Source organism: Haemaphysalis longicornis, unplaced genomic scaffold (assembly GCF_048455015.1).
Source record: "Haemaphysalis longicornis isolate Haplotype H1 unplaced genomic scaffold, Haemaphysalis longicornis Haplotype H1 scaffold_3, whole genome shotgun sequence".
Taxonomy (NCBI): domain Eukaryota; kingdom Metazoa; phylum Arthropoda; class Arachnida; order Ixodida; family Ixodidae; genus Haemaphysalis; species Haemaphysalis longicornis.
The window spans coordinates 108624151-108643454 of record NW_027526335.1 but is presented as its reverse complement, the minus strand read 5'-3'; the positions used below and the strand labels follow the sequence as shown (position 1 = coordinate 108643454).

Below are 19304 nucleotides of genomic sequence, written 5' to 3'. Positions count from 1 at the left end.
CCATATATCTTGCCCCCTATTTTCATAGGCACTCCGTTGTCCTCGTGGCCTACAGATTGTCCATTCTCCCCAGTACATGTCAAGCCGAACTTTTTTCTCTTATTTAGCTACGGAACCCTCCACCCGAAAATGTAAACTATACATAAATTTGTGTGTGTTGTTCATCCCCATACATGGGAACGTAAGCAGCTGCCATGCGCCAGTACGTGGGGAACGACGGAGTCAAGCTTGTACCGTTGTGGCTGCTTCATTCGGTTTTATCCGATAACGTAGTCAATGGCAGTTATTTTACAAGTAGAACGATTCCAAAACCTTCGTCCTGAAAAAACGCTGAGATTTCCAACGCTGATTCTGTCTGTTTACTCTTGCAACTGCTTTCCGTTTATTCAGGGTGCAGATATCGGCATCCTGTTGAACTGGAGTATTTTACGTTGCTTACACATGAACACATGTTCAAGGCAGTTCCATCATTTAGGTATTGTTTGCTTAACGAGTTTTCACTATGTATACGTACGTACGTACATACATACGTGCGTACATACGTATGTATGTATGTATGCATGCATGTATGTATGTATGTATGTATGTATGTATGTATGTATGTATGTATGTATGTATGTATGTATGTATGTATGTATGTATGTATGCATGAATGTCAGTATGCACGTATTATGTGTTGTATGTACCTATGTACGTATTTATGTACGTACATGTTTATGTACATATGTATGTATGTATGTATGTATGTATGTATGTATGTATGTATGTATGTATGTATGTATGTATGTATGTATGTATGTATGTATGTATGTATGCAACCATGTATGTTAAACTGAGGCAGATGTATAGCTGGCAGCAAATGAAGACATATAAGAGAGATAGACATGTCTCCTGGAATGCAGGCAAGCTAGGAAATAAATCAGTAGCGGCGGTGAGAAATTTCCTGATCTTCAAGCATTGCTTAATCTAGAAATATTTTGCTGTGTATGTTTTCTTCCAATATCTTCCTAATTAGCTGACTTCCTTAATTTAAGACTTTGTTAACCCGCTCTGAAAATTGAGTCGGCTGCTCCTGTGCGGAAATTATTAAGGGCCACAAATACAAAGGTAGGCTTCGGCGTGGGGGGGAGCTAGCACTTACCCTCCCTTCGATCGCACGGTGTTCGGAGTAACGCACGCGTTGCCATCGCCCAGCCATTTCCCGTTGCGTACGGTAGAATTCAGTCCCAAGGAACTTGTTGTCTCCGAACGAAAATGCAGCATCTTCATGCAGAGGTCCCGACTGGTGGTACCAGGCCGTGAAGCAGAACGGCCCCTTGACGTCCCGCCATATCTCGGAGGTACGGAATGCGAATTTTGATGTGCTCGGCACAGAATAGGCGCAGGATCCTTGATCTGTGTGTACGAAAGAGATGTGCAAGACAATATTGTGACGGGGCCCTCTCTGTTAAACAGTGATACAGACACGATCGACACTATACTGCTGGTGACAGAAGCCGGGAACGACGAACCTCGGTTCCGAACTTGCGCTAATGATTGCCCAGCACCTCTAACAAACATGTAACGTAATGGCAGGAAGGAAAGACGTGACAGAAACTATGCTTAAGAATGATTAGTCATGAGAGTGCCCGCGCAATGTAGGTGCCAGCCACACAGCTCCATGATCCAAGACAGACGACGACTAAATGGTTGGCGCGTAAGTTGCGCGTGCGCTCTCATAGCTACCTTGTACATAATCCAAGTAGATTGCTGATCGTTCTCAGGCATAGTTACTGTTACTCCTGTCCTGCTGCCACTTAACAAATAGTCCGCGTGCTACCACAGCTGTCTAGAGGAAAAACCAAAGATGAAGACGCTGCGCTTAGAATTTTGCTTCATGGTTCACTGAGACATGGAGCAATGCTTACTGATGGAGAGGTCGGCATGAGAAGCCATCATTGTCTTGCTTCTCGCCACTTGGGCAAGGGTGCAGAGCACCGAAATAAAATAGAGGAATATAAAGGCATCAGGGTTGACAATTAAAACCATCAATGAGCTATGCCGACACAAGACACAATAACATGTACCCCCACAGAAAAACCATCCACCAGGTCCAGCTCAATTAAGAGAGCTTTCAATGCGCAATACTTATATTTATATCATATTTCATCTGTGGATTGTATGAAATATTTAATTCAAGGCCCAACAACGGACGCTCTTTTAAATGCTGTGAAGCGTGGGAAAATTAATTTTTTTACAAATATATGTGAAATTTTCGTTTTATGTTTATGACGTAAAATAATACCGTTGTCCTACTTTTCCTTTTGGTCAAGCTATCTGACCCATATGGTGTGAGTAAAACCACTCGGAAGAGCGTGAAAACGAGGCTTTTGAAAGCGCCAAACTTGGTTTTGAATGTCATTTTTTGGTGCCATGACGTAGAACAGCGTACTTGTAAATAAAGGCAACGTCAGCGTAGCGTTCGCTGTGCGCTGCCTACAGGCCGTGTAGAAATTTCTAGGTTGGACTGAACCGTTATTTTAAGCTATGCGTCAGCGAAACGCCCGTGTTTATGCTCCCGCCACCGTAACAGACTTCGTCGTAATCAAGTGATTAACCAGGCCGACGCACTTAGTGTTTGCTGGGAATAATTTCCAATTTTCTAATATTTGTCTTCAGTGAATTTTCCCTTTGCCAGAAGAATTTGCCGTCACAGTTCTCATTGGGATTGTGTTCTAAAAGTGGATTTCTATCGGAATCATGTGCCTATAATTAACGTCTGAGTTCCATTAAAACAACGCAAATAAGTGACGCAGGAAGAGCATAGCGAGTCGCTTATGTTGCTCCACTGCAACCATGTCACCTGGACATTCACAGTTGTTATTGTGAAACCCGTGATTCCGAAAAAAATTCAGTATTTCTCAAAGTCCTACTGCGACCTCGAAATTTGTATGGCCACAGTATAAAAACGGTAGTCCTCGATCTCTCCGTTTGGCCCCTGGTCTCTGATGTCGTCGTTCTAACTGCTCCGGAACTCGCTGCAACGCGATCTGCTATGCGGACCTCACGGGACCCAGAAATAACATTCAAGAAAGCCGTAAGGAACAATGTACTAGAATTGTCTTCGTTGTTTCTGCCAACACTGCGGTAACATCGCACAAAGATGAGCACTATAGATCGATCTTTTCAGAGTTTCCGACAACCTTTCACCCGCGTTGCGTGAAAGTTGTTTCACGTCCAGGCTTCAACATTTTGCACATTGAACAAAATAAGCGCCACCATGTTTTTCTTCAAATTGTTTATTCGCTGTCCCGAATGGTGAGAGATGTTATTATTAGGGAAGCTGCACGGAGAAAGGGGGCAGTTGGTATTTCGGACCAACACTGTTGCGGAAGCTTACCTGTGCTGTTGGTGTGGTCGTATGCGGGGCCGCGAGGACTGTCAGCTGCTTTGAAGGTCTTAAAGCAAGCAGTTGCGCTGCAGTTACCCGTCTCCCAGTCACACAGGCCATCGTCGAATGTGCATATATCTGCGAAGGAACAAAATTAAGGTCTCTACGGGGCATTCAAATAAGCGTCACAATACGACAGAAAAGTAGCCAATCACGGACACAGTGATCTGTCACCATTGCGCCGGTGTTTCTTCCCGACCATCCTTCATGCCTTTCACGGTCAAGCTGAAAGTTAGCAGTGATTATGAACGATCTCGTCCAATCTTGCCTAATTTCTTGCCTAATTCTGCCTAATCCTGCCTCAATGTCCTTCACCTGGCTGATGGAGAGGTGTTCTAGGTTACACCACAATGAAAGCGGCACATGCTGTGGCACAACTTATTGCAACGGATAATAACTTATCCGTAAGTACTCACTGACATTTTTCGCCTGTCCGACAAGGTTGAGCCTCCCGCTCGGCAGAGCCTCGCTGATTCATGTGTCCACTTTGCCAGATTATCTTAGCCTTGTGCCTCATATTCAGCCAGTGCAGGTACTGGTCCACAACCGCGAAGACGTGCTCAACTAAGGATGCTTCTTACGTCGTTCTAATAGGTTATTTAATATATCATTTACCGGTAAGCCACGGAATCCTTACACAATTCAAACTAGCGGATATGGAACCTTTGCGTCATTTCGCCGCAAGAGGTCGACGTTTGTTGTCTGTCGCGCCCGTTCCCTTCTGTATTCTTCACATCGTCAAAGGTATACAGCCCGCACTCCGGGATTTTCGTTTCGTGAGGCTCACTAAACAACCATCCTCAGAGCACAGTAGAGCACATAGACCCAGATGTGTATTCACCAGCGCTTACCCCATTTATTTAGTTGGCGTATGCGTAAAAAAGACGCGGCTAGTCCACTGTCTTACGTTGGGCATAACGTTACGCTCCTATGTACTACGCCGTTTTAACCTGCACCCGCCGCTTGACAAATTGCGAGTTTGACGGTGACTGGCATACCCTAATGCTCAACGATCGGGATAAGTTAGATGTAACCATGGTGAAAACCAGCGAAACCCATCTTTCGAAGGAGCGTAGACGAAGGAGAGAGATGCACAACTCACGGGCCCATAATAGCAACGGTTTAATTAAACACAAGATTCGAAAGAGAAGTCAATAGCGTCCAGGCAGCATACGATGATAAAAAACGCAGTGCATGGCGCGTTTCGATAATTGTATTTTTCCAAATAAGAGGCCTCTTTCGCGATAACGATAAGGAGGGTGCTCTCACAGTGCAATTGTAGTGAATGAATGAGTGAATGAATTTATTGTCAGGATAAACGAAAGGAAAGTCTACCAGCTGGCGTGAGTTGGCACACATAATGGCGGACCCCGGAACGCCTGCTGGCTCATTATAACCGTGTTTCCGATTTGATACGCTCCAATTCATTCCATTTCGCGGTTTGTCACTGCCCTATTAATAATATTGATTTCATCAAAGAGTGGGGGAACACCCATCCTCGCCAATGAACATAAGAATTTGCCCTTCCACATGACATAACGGGCGTTCCGTGCTGTTTTAATTAAGTGAGCATTGATACAGCCTGACATATGGAAGCTCTATCGCACGACAAATTTATATTGTAAACGACATTTGTAACGCCTTCGTGAGCTTAGCAGCACAGCAAGTAAAGCATCTGCTCTTTCATTTCCTAATTAAATTTCGGTACATAGGCTTAGCAAGGCGCCAATAACGCGACAGTCGTGCAACGCCTGGTGGCAACTTTTTTGACATCATGCCAGGGCTTGTGAATATAAAGAATTACTTCGACTTGCTCACGGTCCTCATAATGCCGGGTCAGCATTGTGCCCATGTTTTTCTTCTTGGCCGTCCTTCATCTTTATGTGATGAGACAACTCGCCCAAGCATGCCTGATGTTTTTGTTTTTGTCCTCAATTTTTTTACCAAATAGTTTTCCTTTTGTCCAATTTTCTGTCTAGCCTTCGGTATATTCCTACGTTCACTAGGTGGTTTTGTTTACTCTCAGATAATGGGAGCTTCTTGAGTATGCAAAATGTATTTAATCCGTTTATCGCAATAATACAAATACTTCGGACTCTGACCCTGCATATCCCCCTATGACGCAAGCCCACTAGCGAAATTGGCCCAATGCTAACATTCTATTTCCATAAAAAAAGTAACGACCGAATATAAGGACTAATTTGCGTCAAGTACTCTGAATTTTCTTAATAAGATAAAATTAACAACCTTAAATAGCTCGAAAGTAACACGCCCAGTGCAGGAGCCGTGTATCTTTATTGCTGTCCGCCCTTCTTGATTGAGGCCCGCCAACTTGAATCACAGTGCTAACGACCAACTCGCCAAGCTTTACTCCTTAAAGGCCAACTGCTGTCAAATTTTACCTACGTCAAATTTATTTTTAACGTAAAGTACGCGCCACCAAACCAACTGGGACGTCACTGGTATCCCCGGGAAACGCATTGTTAATTAGTTAGAAACGTTTAAAGAAGACGCCTCGCAGGCGACGCTCCACCTGTCGGGGGATCGCGCAAACAGCCCTGAAGCGGAAGTGACATCGTGGCCGGCAGGGGGCTTCGTCTTCCGGCGAGCCAGGAGAACAGGTCGAGCGCCGCTAGCCGCGCTTCTCCTATGGTTTTGGCTCCGGCCGCCCGGCCGCTTGCAGCCGATCGCTCGTCGGCTGCAGCGTAACCTCAGCCTGGCCGTAACGACCGAGCTCTTCGCAAAATTAGTTTCAAGATCGCCTCTTTTTTATGGTCGTTTGCGCCGCTCTTATGCGTATTTCTGCTGTCTTTTGTATTTACGATTGCTCTTTAGTAAGTTATTTTCTGCGTAATTATCTTGTTTAACTACCTTTTTACGTTTTTTTTTTATTTTAAATCCATACATCCATTTTAAATTATTTAATTTACCCGTTATACCTCGATGGAACGGGAAGGGTGTCAGTTCTTGAGCCCGTTTTAATAAAGTCATATTTTGTATCTTGCAGTTTGTTAGCCACGCTGTGCGAAAACCTGGTCGAAATTTTGAGTGCGGTTGGCCTTTAAATGTGACAAGACAAGAGACATGTACGTTTGTAAACTCGGTTCACTACGGACAACTGTGCGAAAAGAATGCAGAATGATGGGGAACATACTGCCCGGGTTGATACTAAGAGCGCGTAGACAACAGCCCCTCCCCCCCCCCCCCCCCCAAAAAAAAAAACTATTAGCACCCGCCTTTAATTTTTACGCACAACTGATAGTGAAACGCGAAAGCAATACGTGGCCCGCGAGGTGAGTAACTCGTCCTTCTTATGAGTGGATGACCCCCACAATTCAATGAACCTTCAAGTAAAGAAGAAAAAAAACGCGGCAGCAACGTGAATCGAACGGAGGAACGCGTTATGGTGGGCAGATGAATTGATCGCTACTCTGCACCTAGGTAACACCAAACTGACCTTTAGAGGCCCTATTTAAATCTTCCTAGATGCTTTTAATGCAAAGGCAAGTCTTAATCCTCGCCTTTTTGCCAATCTTGCCAGGGAATTTTGGATCTCCAGTGAGGCAGGCTACCTCCGTCAAGCTACCATAATACAAATTCGTAGCTACTCAGGGCTGCGGATCTTACGAATAACCCTAGGTTCGGCGACAGTACCACTCAGGTGCACTTAAATCTGTTTGTGTGATTCGCATGCGGAGTCATTATGGCTACCCCTGGCGTTGCCTTACGGCTACATCGCCTCTGTGTCATGCTGGTTGAACAAACCTACCATAATACACATTCGTAGCTATACTTGAGGCCGAGTTGTGCTTGATCTTCGGCTTCCTTCCAGTTTGAGGTAAATGAAAAGCAAAGGAAGTGCACCGCAGATATTTTCAAGCTCTGCAGAGTGCTCAGCTGAATGCAACCCTTGTGCGGGGTAAGGGAAGTAGAGGGGGTGTGAAACGTTATAAAAGAAGGAAAAAAATCAATAGAAGAAAGTAAATATAGGGGAAAGTCGATGAAGATGACCGCCTAATAACATGCCGGCTCATGTGCACTTAACAATGCTTGCGTGATCTGCATGTGAAAGCAATATGGCTACCACTTGCAAGGCTTAACGGCTTTAGCGCCAGTGGAACATCGTTAGCGTCTCATATCGCCAGTGCCTCGATGTTACATTGGATCTATGCCACGCTGGTTCCACAAAGATGCCATAAAACAGATTCGTAGCTTTCAGTAGAAAGTACCAAAGCGTTTTCGGGCTCGTTACATGCGCACTCAGGGGGATTGGCCAAGGAGGTGACCTCACTGCCCAGTAAGCAGTTCCCATTGCCATAATGTTTTCCTATTCAAATTAAGCTACGAGGCTCACCTGTCCCACGTTCTTTATTTTTTTGCTAGTGACATCAATTCATTCCATTTTAGTTTTCAAAAGAATAACAGAAAAGCACCTCTCGAAGCATCCGTCGCGGTTCCTGTTGTGGAAAAGGAAAGCCACCATTAAAACATGGAGCTAATGGAGCTGGTCTCCACACCTTCTTAGAGCTCTTCAATTTTATATTTGTTCCGGCGCACACACGGTTTATATTCCGATTTTCTGCGCTGTCGTCCGATGGCGATAAGAGCACGAATCGTAATAGCTCGCTCGAAGTACATTTTCTTGTACCATGCATTAAGCTGTGTAACTATTCATGTAAGGTGCCACGAAATCTAACACCACCAATAACCTATAGTCGCTTACACGAGGAACCATTTCAAAATGCAGAAAGTAATCTTAGAGCCACATCCAGCGGAAATATTTCTTTTATTCCGCGCCAAATCAAAATTGCTCGCGTTTATTTCTATGGCGCTTGTAGAGTCAATTAAGCTAGTCGTTATTCAACTTCATTCGAAAGAAATTCAGAAAAAACAAGTGTTTTGTGTCAGTTGTGCGAAGAACCAGAATCCAGGTATTTATGCCAAATGTTTTGTTTTCTAGTTTTCCTTGTATTTACAGCACCTTCTTTTTACTTATGCCATTGCATTACACCTACCTGTGACCACGCCGGGTTAACGCACTCTGTTTTTTCTAGATTGGACGCTCTGCAGTTCACCCAGCCACAAAACTTCAGACTAGTTATCCAATCAACTTAATACACTTTTACACCCAAACAAATGAACCCAACTTAATACAATATATTTTTTCAGTAGCCCTAAGAGACATAGCTTCGCGTTCCAAATTCAACTCCGGTCGACGAATTACTTCGATAAGGCGTATCTCGTTTCCACGTAACCAGTCTTGCTCTTGACCTTATCGGCGTGCTCAGCCTATGTGTGCACATTTTTTGTCGATAAGCAAACTTCCGGACAATGCAACAAAAACGCGTATCTGAGGCCATGCTTAGCTTTCTCTCGGCCAAAAAGGAGTACGCCCACAAGCCCATACTTGCAATAATCGAGATACGGGAACAAACCTGCATTTTTTCCATCACTTTCTTTTATGACAAAGGGAATAATATCGCATAATTGACGTAGGAAAGTGGTGGTGACAAAGCAAAGACACAGATAGTGAAATCAAGACCTAACTGTTCAGCGCTCTAGTAGTAGTAGGCCTGAGCCAGCCTGTAGGCACCGTGCACCGGATAGTGGCCACTCTGAGCGCAGCCCTTTTTCTTGTGAAGCTGCTTGTAGAACACGTAGGGCATCGATGAAGTGGAGATTTCTCGACCATTTATCACCCGCTTCCTGCATCATGCCGTCCCAGCGGACTACGGGGTGGAAGCTAAGACAGACGGCCACGACAAATACGGCCGTCTTTCCGTCTACGAAAGAAAGACGGCCGTGGCGAACTCATTGGTCCTTCTCTGCCGTTTTTATTATCTACAAACTGATCGGTCGGCTTCAATATCAACGACTACCGCCTTTCCATCAGAGCCACGTAAACTATTCGTTCTTCTCGGCCTTCGTTATCATGACGTTACCCTAGATGACTTCTTTGTGTGAGCGCCCGTGCTCGACTCGTGATAATCCCGGTGGTTGGTATCTCGGGCAGGGCGCTGACACTTGCGTAAATTCATTGCTACGACCACCGGACGTGATGAGCGTGGCATTTTTCGCGATATAAATGACACCGCGAACCACCAGGATGTATAAAATGGCGCTACTGATTTCGAGGCAAACATCAGCTCAACGGGCCTATAGAACATTTGAGCAGCGCTGATGAACACCACGCCAGCAGCCGCTCCGTTTTACTCCTTAAAAGGGGTGCGGGGCACTCAGAGGGGACGGAGAGATGAAAAAGAGGAAACAATGGTGATAAGTGAATCTCTGTGGAACACACTGTTGTGCAAGTTAGTGCATATTTGGTAAAAATTAGAGCGCAACTATGAGATGGACAGCAGAAAGAGGACAAACACAAACCCTCATGTTTGTGTTTGTCGTCTCTCTGCTGTCCTTGTCATAGCAGCGCTCTAATTTTTACCAAGTGAATCTCTGCTGGGACAAGGATCGCATATAATTTGTGCTTCAGCCGATGGAACAGCGTGCAAAACAAACATTATCAGATCGGACACTCATCGTTTAACCGTGTGCCCATTACATGTCGCGGTTACGAGAATCTGTTTCCTTTATCGAGAATGCCACACGAGGCGTGCCCGAGCAATTGTCTTTATGATGGCCGATTTCGAGGGCCTCGATTACTTCATGTGTAAGCATGTCCTCATATTTCGTAATGAATGTAAACTCCTGAAGAGTAGGGCACAAGCACAGCAACGTAGAGAGAGAGGCCCCGATGCAGCTGTTTGCCGAAGGTTGTGGTCTTATCTCAGCCTCTCAATAGCTCACACCCCTAACAAACTGTCCGATATGTCACTCGCAGAAGGTCAAGGGCAAATTGCAAATAACGTCTTAGTTGCAATGTACCAACAACTTTCAGTGTTTTCTGAGCAGCGTGATTGTTGTCTGTCCACAGAACGTATTAACCAAAGCATAAAAACATTTTTTTTTGTATGCCGCGATAACGTTTACGCCAGCGCTTATGCCTTTTTTTTTGTGAGATTGTGAGCGAATTTGCGCACGTAGGCACCGCGATAAACTTCCCCTTCTTTCATTATCGGATGTCTATCCTATACCAATGCTTTATCCCTTTCAAAAAGAGACGAGCCACTGATATAAGCGGATCATACCAGAATTCAACCGTCAAAAAGCCATATAATTCAGTAGTGGAACTGTTCTCGGCCAAATGGAAACACTACTTCAAGAAAGGCTTTCTTAATTAGGACTTGACAGTGCTTCTTTGGACAAGCTTGGACAAGTTTTGCTTGTCATGTCCTGTTTTGTGGCACGGGTGCTTGGGAAAATCGTGAATGTTTGTGGCAAGGATGTTTACGTGCATAATTTTTTCGTTTTATAATTCTTGAGCTTCATGTTTCATTTGGGGAACTGTGGTGAAAGTGCACTTTTTCGCCTGGCACTGACATTATTTGCGACTAAGCCCCGACGACAGAAAATGGGAACACTTAAGCCACAATTTTACCAGCGGCTTCGTAGTAGGTTATCAATTGTAATCTCTGCGCATTTGCTCACAAGACGGTTGGTACATTGCTTCTTTTTGTGCAAGGGGGAATCATCACACATACGGCGGTGGTCTGGCTTAAACTTGTGTGATTGTGTTACGTCCCCCCCCCCCCCTTCGTGTTTTACGTGGCCCCCGAATAGCCGTGCTCCGGCAGAGCTTTTCATCCACATCCTCGATCGTGACGGACACTTTTTGGAGGTTAAGGCCATGTAGCGGCTGATGATGCCTCAAAGCAACCTCGCCGCATGCACGTCGCAGCCATAGCCTCACGAAATGAGTTCCGGAGACCATAAATGCAACATTGAGACGAACGCGGGAAGACGGCGACGAGGAAAGAACTCAGAAACAGGCTTGTAACTTGAGCGTGTGCATATTCAACACTTGAAACGCTCCGAACAGCCCACGCTGCCTTTGTTGAATGTGATCATTCAGTTATGTCTGCGCAGAATGAATCTTATCTTGGAGACACCTAACCAATCCCGTCTCACCATTCGCATTTTGGGACGTCACAATTCACTGTGCGAGAAAGTATACAGAGTGACCTGTTTTTTAACATATATGGCTGCGAGTAGTGCATATGTCTTTGCGACACCCTATACTTAGCCTGTGTAAACCGCCTTGTTTGTATACACTGCAGTGTCCGTTTAGGCAAAACAGCAGCGACCACTCCGCGACTGCGGATGGAGGCACTTCGTCTGTGTTGCGTGCCTTCTATTTTTCTCTGTCAGTTCTTTTCAACACTAAATTTTCGTAACTGTTCTCGTTGTCTGCACAGGATTCATAAAAGCTTATTTTCAATTCTTCTGGAGCCAACAGAGGAATTCATCCATGCCACAAAAATTCCTCTGCAACACTTCCGATCAGCGCTTTCACGCTTTCCTTCGCGTCTGGAAGCACTGTGAAAGCTATATATTTATCGCCAGCACGAGCTGTACGGCGTGAGTTTCTGGTCACAGCTGATAGGCCTTCCGTTTCTGCTTTGCTTTTGCGGCGATTTTTTTCAAGTGGCTAAAGAATGAGTTAAGTCACGCAACTGAAATGAAGCCAGCCAGTTGCCGTGACACCACTGTAATGACGTAATTCCCGCTTCGAAGAACGCCAAGACAGAGAAAGAGAGAAAAATTTTTGAGCAAGTGCTGAAGTTACGTTATGGTCATATAGCAGCAATTTCTCGGTGAGGTATACTTTGTGACCCGCTATTCTAAGTACTGGATGTGTTTCTTCAGTACGTTCTGAAAGCATTTAGGATTTATAAAAAAGTTTAGAAAGGTGTTGCAGGGTTTCTTTAAGGCCGCTTCTGTGGGTGTCCCGGTCCAATTTATTAGGTTCCTTACGTCATCCTCAAGTAAAAGTCATCTTGTAGGCACGAGTAACTTGAGAATTCTGATTCTTACATCCTTGGATACTACATAATCAAAAGTTGTGATTTTATACCCCTATTTTGCCAAATTAAAATGCATGACGGATCAAACTACTGTAAAATGCACGCTTCGGTCCAAAATAATCTAGTCAAACACCCGGAACTCCCGCCGTTCAAAGCTTTTTTCTGCATGTGGATATGTGAATCAGTAGTAGCATGTGGTTGTACCCCCGAGAGAAGGGCTTATCGCTGCCCTTTTGTGCCGTACACAGAGATTGCGTACTTATTGATTTGTTTTTTCAAAAATTTCGAAGTAAAACAGTAAATGATGTAGGTTCGTTGTTGTTCCTTGAAGATTATGCTGATGATCTGCTTTGGTGCCTGATGGTGACGGCACTGACGACACGACGACGATGGTTGATGGAGGGTTTTTAAAAACTGTATATTTACACCGAAGACATATACAGAAGATTGACAGACTGAAGATAGAGTTAACAAAGTAAGAAATAAAATGGGGTTCTAGGTCAGCTACAACTTTGTGCACGCGGCACCCCCGTCAGCGACGGACCCTGACCTAAGACTACCCAAGTGGTGCGGTCCTCCCTAGCCTGACCTGGCTAGCCCGGCAATACGCCGGCCGTGCAGAGCACATTAAAACCTTGAGGATTCGACCCCGAGACCTCGTGTCTCGTGGTTTTAATGGGTTACTTAGGCCCCACCCCCGATACACGGGCCAATCAGTATCTCCTGGACACCTGATAGGATGGATTAGTAAATCCGGGCCTAAACCACGGTGGGCAACGCCCCTCCGTAACCCTCAAACGCTGGTCACTCTCTCCCACCAGAAAAACAAGGAAGAGATCAAAAGTAAACCAAACAGAGACGACAAACACTCAAACATCCCAGGAAACACGTGCAAGCGCCCGGGGCAAGCTTCCACAAACGCTGGTCTGCATCGCCTGTTCCCACGCATCTCGTCCGAGACCGGACAGCTACTCAAGCCAGCCGAAACCCATAAACATCCGTCTTAACGGCCCGGCGCGTCCCCAAGATTCTCCGCCGTTGACAGGCGATGCCCCGTTAATTGGACCGTGGGCCAGAAACAGCGCGTAGGGACAAAAGGACACGGCGGCCGGCTCAGGCGTCGCCTCTGCCGCGCCCATCCCGGGCCGCAACGCGCGCCCCCTCGCAAGCCTCCACTCGACGCGCGCACTGGCCAACAAAAGGAAAGCTATCGCCGTAAATCGGCCACTGTCGAACCACAGTTGACAGCTCCACGCTCCCCGTCTCCAGCCGCTCGACGGACCAAATGGTTTTACAACCTGCTAATGGAAACCGCGGTGAGTCCCGAGCCAGCGGCCGCCATGCCCCCGGGGTTCCATTTGAGTCGCCAGGCTACCAATGTTTTCCCAAGGCTACACCACGCACTTCGGCCAAAACAACGCGACAGCGCAGCTGCGACCCCAGACAATGTGCCCTTCCGCGAACGGCATGACCCAGAGACCGCTTGCTCTTAACGAGCTGGCTGCCATAAAGCCATTCATTAATTCCCACTTCCCGGGCCTGCCGCTCCCTCCGCGTTCGACATATTCCGCGTCGCTGGCACCTGGATCCCTTACAAAAACCTTAGCCGCAATGGTGTCAACAACAAGTTTGGCTCTTTCAGTTTTTCCAGTTGCACTTGCAATATCCTGTTATCACGTTTGGATTGTTCCACAACTGAGAGCAATGGTTGAGAGCCCATACATAGTTCTTCGGAGCGTGCTTTAAGTTTTCCTTTATACATAAAAGAAGCGGTTCTCACAATGATATCGTTGTTCTGCTGCAGGACAATTGACGCTGACAATGGGTGAGGACGAAATGATAAAAGCGCTATGGATTGGTCGTAACAACCTGAGCAAAACGCCGCCCTATCAATGGCTCTTCTTCGCCGAAAGAAGGGAGCACAGCGCGAAGCGGACCTTTCCACTTCGTTTGCTGCTCATAACCGCATTTTATCAGCGAAGCTGTTTTTGGTGGCCCTAATGTGTGTAGTGTGCGGCGTCATAAAAAAACACCGCGTTATAGTTACTCCCGCCATTTACCGAAAACGTGAGCACGCGCATTACGAGGAGCGCCCGGCGTCGTCCAGGCTTGTGCGTGGCACTCGCAAGAAATTCTGAGAGAGAGAGAGAGAGAGAGAGAGAGAGAGAGAGAAAGAGAGAGAGAGAGAGAGAGAGAATAACTTTAATTTGAATCCACTTCGAAAGGAGGATGTACAACTTCTCCACTTCTTCAGGTGGCGGCCAGGAGCCCGTGGGCCCCAGCGGCACCCTCGGCCAGCTGGATCATTTTCTTCTGGATCTGGGGGTCCGTACTGAGCAGCGCGGTCTCCCAACTCAGCGGTCCCGTTATGCCCAGCGATGATCTTTTGTCGCTCCTTATACTGTTCTACCATTGTATTCGCGTCGTCTTTCCCTGAGTGGGGTGGATCAGCTTGTGCTATGTCATTTGACACCCTGTTATTGTCGGTTGGGCCCGAGCATGCCCAGAGCATATGTGCGAGATCCGCCTTGGCTGCTTTACACCATTTACAATGTGCATCGTACATTCCGGGGTAGCACCGGTTGTACAACGCCGGATTTGGATACCTGTTCACCTAAAGGCGTCGCCATGCCACCGCCTGCCCCCTTTCTAGTATTTTGTCCGCCGGCGGGTATTATATAATAGAGAGACGAGTACCTTTGTAGCCTCAAGCGACACGCGGCCTTTGGCGAAGTTCCTAATCGCCGCTTTCAAGTCACTGACAATCACCACCCTGTCTATGCGATCTGTGACAGCCTTCTCCCTTATTGACCATGCTGGAGCACTGGTGGTGGCCGTCTCGAGGGTGAGTTGCAGCGGTGTGTCGTCCTCGAGATGCCCATCGGCGACTGCAGCTCTGATTGCCAGGGCGACTGCCACCTCCTCCCCCACCTCGGGGCTCGTCGTCCAGACCGAGCCGGAAGCGACCAGGTTCCCCTCATGATCCGCCACCGCAGCAGCCATTGCGCCATATCTGCTCGGCGATTTTCGCGTGATTTGATAGTCCGCAGCGTCCACGTAGTAAATTCTGTTTACATTTGCCGTGCCCGCGTTGGGTTCGAGCTGCCTCTTAAGAGCTGCCGCTCTGGCCGCTCTCCTCGCCACGTCCCTCTGCGGGTGCATGTTTGCCGGGAGAGGGGGAATCTTCAGCACCCCTCTCGTAGCAATCGGGAGAGAGTGTTTCTCTCCAAACTGCGACTTGTAGCGGATACCGAGAGAAGCCAAAATGTGCCTGCCCGTCCGGCTCCTGGAGAGTCTCTCCGCTTGTGCTATGCGTTGCGCTTCTATCAATTCGTCAACCGAGTTGTGCAGCCCCATGGCCGCGAAAGTTTCGGTCGATGTCGTGATTGGTATGCCCAAGGCCTGTTTGTAGGCTCTTCTCATCAGCCTATCTACTTTCTCTTTCTCACTTGTGAGCATATTGAGGAATGGCACCACGTACACCACGCAACTCACGACGAAGGCTTGTACGAGCCTAAGGAGATTCTCCTCCTTCATTCCCCGATGCCGATTGGCTATGCGAGAGATGAGTCGGATCGTCTGGTGCACGCTACCCTCCAGCGCTTTGATAGCCTCCATGTTGAGCCCGTTCGCTTGGATCCTGAGCCCCAGAACCCTGATGCTGTGGACCACGGGAATCCTTAGTCCCTCGGCGCAGAGCTCAATCGGAGGACTTCGCTTTGCTGCTTCCATCGCGCTCTTTGTTTGCCTTCTAGGATTATATAATAGAAGCTCGGACTTCTGCGGCGAGCAACGCAGACCCTTCGGGGCAGCGTATTCTACCACCGCGTCCGCGGCTCTCTGCCGTCGCTCCTGGATCTCTCCATCGCTACCGCCTCCGGACGACCAGATGGTAATGTCGTCTGCATGCAGGCTGTGTTCCAGCCCCTCTATGGAATCTAAAATTCTCGGGAGCCCGATCATAACTGCATTGAAGAGAAACGGGAACAGGACGGAGCCCTGAGGCGTGCTCCTGCTCCCTCTCTCTATGACATCCGATTCTACTCCGCCCACGACCAGGCGTGCCGTTCTGTTGGACAGAAAGTCCCTAACGTAGTTGTAAGTCCTGGTGCCGACCCCCAGGCCCTCTAGACTCTCCATAATTGCCTCGTGCTTGACGCTATCAAATGCCTTCGTCAGCTCCAGGCCAAGAATGGCTCTGGTGTCTAACGGTGAGCACCCTTCTCCGTCAAGGATTTTATGCTTGAATCTCAACATCACGTCTTGAGTGGACAAGCCCGGTCTAAAGCCGATCATGGTATGGGGGAATAGATCTCTTTCGTCCATGAGCGCGCGAAGTCTGTTTAGGACTACGTGTTCTAACAATTTGCCCATACACGACGTTAGTGAAATAGGTCTTAGATTCTCTAGGTGAAGTTTTTTTCCAGGCTTCGGAATCATTACAATCTTTGCGTCTTTCCACTGTGCGGGTATCTCGCCGCGTTCCAAACACCAGTTCAAGTACCGAGTCAGCGCTTCTATCGAGTCGTCGTCCGGGTTCCGGAGCATCTTGTTTGTCACTCCGTCGGGACCCGGAGCCGACTTTGTACGCAGCGCCTGAATGGCTCCGCGCACCTCGGTGAGTGTTATAGGTTCATCTAACTTAGGGTTCGAAGGTCCTTCGTAATCCTTGAGTTTCACGCGGGGGTCATTGCCCACGTATCCGTTTCGGATCTCTCTTACGAGCTCCTCGTCTGAGCCGTCAAATTTGTGAATGATTTTGCTTAGATTCTGCTTCTGAGTTGTTTTGCTCATTTGGGGGTCTATCAGATATCTGAGTGTGTTCCAGGTCTTTGCTAGCCCCATTTGCCTGTCCATCTCGTCACATTTGTTGTGCCACGTCTGTTGTGCCAAGTGATTAGCGTAGTCTTCAATTTCTTTGTTGAGTCTGGCTAGCCGCCTGCGGAGGTTGCGATTGTATTTTTTCTTGGCCAGTCGTCTTTGCAGACCCTCTTTGGCTTCCCACATATGCAGGAGCCTGGCGTCGGTCTGCTCGAGTCCCGCTTCCTCCGGGATTGTCTTCGTCGACGCTTTAACGTCACCGTGCAGCTGCGTGACCCACGCTCCCAAATCTGTTATGTCGCGGGTAGCTCTTACCGACTCTTCGTTGCCATCAGCGGTTTCGCAACGCCTCCGGAGCCTAAAGGAATCCCAGTCCATTAGCCTCAGTTGAGTACCACACCCAGTCTTCGTCGGGCCCGCCACAAAATCGGTGGTCACGATAAAGTGGTCGCTGCCCAAATTTTCCTTAAGGTTCGTCCACCGTACGGTGCCTTCCCCGACATTTCTTACAAATGTAAGGTCCGTAGTGGTGTCTACGCTCCCGCTGTTTCCCGTGCGCGTGGGGCACCCGGGATCTGTCACGAGAGTGAGGGCGTCTTGTTGACAGTCCAGCCAAACATTTCTCCCTTTGATCAAATCCTTCTTGTATCCCCACGCCGGGTGCGGTGCATTAAAGTCTCCCACTATTACAAGCGGCTGCTTGCCCACAATCTCTAGGACTTTGCGGAAAAGTTTCTTGAATCTATGTCTCTTCTGAGGACTACTGTAGACGTTCAGTACGAAGACACTTCCCTGCCCTCGTTTTTGAGCGGAGATAATCTCCAGGAGTACGTGGTCTACGGTCCCTATGCCCGTTTCGCGTCGCATCGCCGGAACGTTGCGCCTAACCAGGGTCGTGACCGGGGTCCGCTTGTCGTCCGAGTGCTCCTCGCCAAAATAAGACGTGTATCCCGATAATTTTGCCTGCCCTCCCATTGCCTGTAGGGCAATGACGCCTGGCACTCAACCAGCGCTTTTAGAGTCTATGAATTTTTGGAGGTTACCATGCGCACGCCGATACCCACGACAATTCCACTGCCAAATGGTGTACCTGTTGCTGTTTTTGCGATCGTACCTAGCCATGATTATTCGATTGAGTTTCGATTTGCTACCGTTGTATCAACCAAGGCAGATCTCAAACCCTCTGCTGCCGGTCTCGAGTACGGCTTTTTTGGATTTTATTAGACCTACTCCCCTACCCTGCTGCTGCTGTCTGGCTGCGGTCTGTGCACTCTCTAGTGCGGACACTCTCATGTTGAAAGGGTCAAGCTGCAAAACATTTCACGTGCGTCCGCGCCTAAAGGCGGTCCGCGTCCGCGCCTAAAGACAGCTCACGCAACAGACACCTAGTTCGCGAATTCAGCTGCTTGCCGCCCGTTGTAGCGCGTTCTGGTTTGTTCCACCTTCATATAAATGTGAAAGCCTGCGGACAAAACGATCCGGGCCCGCCAGGCACACATGAGGAAGACGATGATATAGATGGATGCAACGATGAATACTACTACCAGAGTGAAAAGCGACGACGGAACTTGTAAATAAACAATTTCAACGTATTGCAAGGCGTGGGGGTGTGTCCTTCAGTGCTTACATAGAAAGAAATCACCCCGCTTTGCTATGCTTCAAGCCTTGCACGACTTAGTGCGAGCTTCACCATTTTTTTCTTGCACTTTAAACCACATAATGTAAAATAGCCGTCACACCTTGACCCCTAACAAAGGTGTAGCCAAGGGCTGACAGCTAGTCAATCTTTGAGGGATGCCTCAGAGTTGGTGCCCTTGTTGACAGAACCATCCCATCAGCCATTAGTTCTAATTTTTTCCAGCTTCACAAATAATATTGGGTTTAAATTTTACGCTCATCGCACTCACCCCGCCAGGGGCACAGTGCGCTGTACGTTCTTAAAACATGGCAAGAAAACTGGCGCATCTATATTCGGGACACAAGCACGGGTTGCGTTGGGAACACAATTATTTGTTTGCAGCACCGTGGCAACGTGCAACGTGTAAAGAACCTTGAAGTAGAAGCAGATATTTCTGGATACAGTTCTTTGCAAATTAGGTGCTGTGATGAAGTATCAATCCATGAAAATGGCG

The 19304-nt window shown here is 47.6% G+C and overlaps 1 protein-coding gene across 1 annotated transcript in view; it reads right to left on the bottom strand.

Moving 5' to 3' along the window:
* The window catches only part of LOC144175375 (MAM and LDL-receptor class A domain-containing protein 1-like), a 167082-nt gene extending 148935 nt beyond the window's left edge, over nucleotides 1-18147 (bottom strand). Inside the window, exons 1-3 of the mRNA XM_077704458.1 lie at nucleotides 15049-18147; nucleotides 3380-3512; nucleotides 1142-1395 (exon numbers count right to left, since the gene is read on the bottom strand). Of these exons, the coding sequence (XP_077560584.1) occupies nucleotides 1142-1395; nucleotides 3380-3512; nucleotides 15049-18147 (3486 nt within the window). The remainder of the gene's footprint in view (nucleotides 1-1141; nucleotides 1396-3379; nucleotides 3513-15048) is intronic.
* Nucleotides 18148-19304: the final 1157 nt, after the last annotated feature.